We start from the raw sequence: 2,834 nt of genomic DNA on the forward strand, positions 1-2,834 counted from the left end.
CTCGAAGAGCAAGACTATGAAGGAAGAATGAGAAATTAGTAATCCTCGTACGCGAGAAGATCTAAGGGAGTATTTTTATTCGAAGTTGTCAGAAAATTTGACTCCTCTTCTTTTTAGACAATTTAGAATCAAATGATCGAATTGACAGAATTAAATTGAAACTAGAGCCAGTAAACACCAAATCGTTGTGTTTAAATGATAAAAAAAAAAAAAAAAAAAAGAAAAGTCGACGATAAGAAAATTTCAAAGATAGTGAAACTACTTTGTCGTTCAGTTTCCAATCTATCAGTAAGACACTGACCAAAAGATCATCGATATTACTTCGAATTCAGTAATTTGATAGCTTTGTGTTTCACAAATCGAGTTTTATGTCTTCTGAAATAGAAATATTCTTTTAAACAGCGCCGCTGTTCGAGCAAATTATCTCGTTGCGGGAAACTTGTAGAAGCGGAACGTTGCGTAAATCGGGCAACAGCGAAAACGAGCGGTCGTTATAAATTTTTTTGGCGTCGTAAAATAATCGTTAGAAACGTGGGTGCATGTAGAATTGATTAGCGTGCCCGTAACAGAGAGTCGTAAAGCCACGGTGAAACTTTGGCGAATAAAGTTCTCTAACGAAACTTTATGGCTGTACATTTCGTACAACATGTACTACACACTGCAAGAATGATTTCAAGTGTTTAACAACTATAAATAATCGAATGTAGCTCTATATTCATATTATTATATAATAATCATATTTATATATTATTATTATATTTATTATTATAAAATAATATCATTATAATATTATTAATAATAATATATATTATATATTTATTATTATATAATACTGCGAGAATGATTTCAAGTGTTTAACAACTATAAATAATCAAATGTAACTCTATATTCATATTATTATATAATAATCATATTTATATATTATTATTATATTATAGAATAATATTATGTAATAATATCATTATAATATTATATATTTATTATAATAGTATCATATTTATTACTATATATAATTATATATTTGTTATTATATAATAATATTAATCAAACTGTTAATTTCGTTATTTAGAAGAAACTGAACGAAGACAAAAGAAATTATTGTATCTTGATGTCTTTTTCCAGGTGTATTTTATTTTCTTTTAGTCCTTAATGTCCCACACGTTAATATCTGTCTTCGATAATGCAATTAATTAATTAATCTAATCGCATCTCTTTCCACAAGTTCGTTTTGTTTCAATTTTAATCAAGTAGATATTCCTATAGCATCACTCTCTCATCCTTTTTCTTATGTTATATTAAAATACACTCTTCGCTCAAATGTAATAATATTAAAAATGGACTTGTTTCCTCTTCGTGTGTAATTTCCTAACTGAAAACCTTACCTTACTTTCTGTTTCTAACCAAAAATAACTGGACGTGCTCCTCTGGATGTGCTTTCTAACGATAGCGTAGGTGTCCCTTTAACCCCTCGCGCTGGCAACTGGTTCGCGGACCATAACGAGTGACCGAGCCGTATACAATAACCCGTCGCTTTCTTTTCCTTCTGAACTCGTAAGCACGTAATGATTAAGAAGTAATAAACTTGGTTACATTTGAATATACTCGAAACTGAGAAAATGTTGCAATTTTGGGACAAAAGGATTCCCGACGTGCGTGGCCAACGTCATTCCACCGCAAAAATGTTAAAAATCCCTCCAACCATGTATAAATAGAAGATATAGCGATAGAAAAAACACGACGATAACTCAAACGCGCAAACGAGAATCGTCTTTACATTGTCTTCGATGTGAAAAAAATCCCTCCAACGATAGAACGACGAAGAAAACGCGACGAACTGGAAGAATAACAAAAAAGAAAATCATGCCCATCATGACGTTTGACAGACTTTGAAGCACTGAATCGCTCGTAGACTGAATGTCTCTTCGTCTAATTCCTCTGCCATTCGGTCATTAATTTGTGCCTAACTAGGGGGGGCCACTGTCTCTCTAACGACCGGGTCGTTAACCAGGGTATCAGTCTCTTTGACGGGCAGAGTTGCAAGCGCATTAACCGTGGCGCGGTTATTATATCTACTTTGCATAAAGTGCCACTTACCACGACCACCGAATAGAGTATCTTGGCTTTCAAGTCGTGGGCGTCCTTCAGCGGTTGCATGGCGTCCAAGGCATCCAGGGTATGCAAATGCGCCTGGTCGTAGAGCGCCGCGTATCTTTCGGCCAGTCGTTCCGCGGTCACGTCGCCGGATGTTAAACATGAAAAATTCTCTGCCAGCCGGAGGATCGTGCAGCGGTTTCTGACCGACGGTTCCGGCGTCGGGCTGCAGCTCTCGTCCGTGTGATATCCAGCGCTGCTGCTGGATTCCTCCTCGTAGTCGTCCGCCAGATTTTCACCCGGCTCGAATACCTACCGGGCGAGAAATAATATTTCGTGCGTTCGATGTTATCTCTGTATGCTCACGGTGTCCATAAAGTCTCTTTACAATCTCGAAAATTTATTGCACAGGCAAATGAAGAGACAGACAAGTGGAAATTAGTACAAAATGAGACGTATGTATTTAAGTTTTTTTTTATATAGGATGTCTCGTAACTCGTGGGACCCACTTCGAGAGCTGATTGTACACCTAAAAATAATGAAAAATAGTTATATAAATGTATGTCCTGTCTGTCTTCTGTTTATGAGATATAATGAATTTTATAAGCAGAGCAAACTCTAGTAAGATAGTTTCACCAGGGATGCTATATTCAGTTTTCATGATAATCATAATTGGGATGAAGAAAACCCACATGTTATTGTGCATTCAAGACATCAACGCCAGTTTAGTTTAAACGTATGGG

At 35.9% G+C, this 2,834-nt stretch overlaps 1 protein-coding gene across 4 annotated transcripts in view; it reads right to left on the reverse strand.

Annotated features, from left to right (window-relative positions):
• LOC122530909 overlaps positions 1-2,834 on the reverse strand; it is a 32,170-nt gene that overhangs the window by 14,052 nt on the left and 15,284 nt on the right. For all 4 annotated transcript variants that reach the window (XM_043658308.1, XM_043658310.1, XM_043658309.1 and 1 more), the window contains one exon: positions 2,095-2,403. In XM_043658308.1, the coding sequence (XP_043514243.1) occupies positions 2,095-2,403 (309 nt within the window). The remainder of the gene's footprint in view (positions 1-2,094; positions 2,404-2,834) is intronic.

This window comes from Frieseomelitta varia, unplaced genomic scaffold (genome assembly GCF_011392965.1).
Source record: "Frieseomelitta varia isolate USP_RPSP 00005682 unplaced genomic scaffold, Fvar_1.2 scaffold_364, whole genome shotgun sequence".
NCBI lineage: Eukaryota > Metazoa > Arthropoda > Insecta > Hymenoptera > Apidae > Frieseomelitta > Frieseomelitta varia.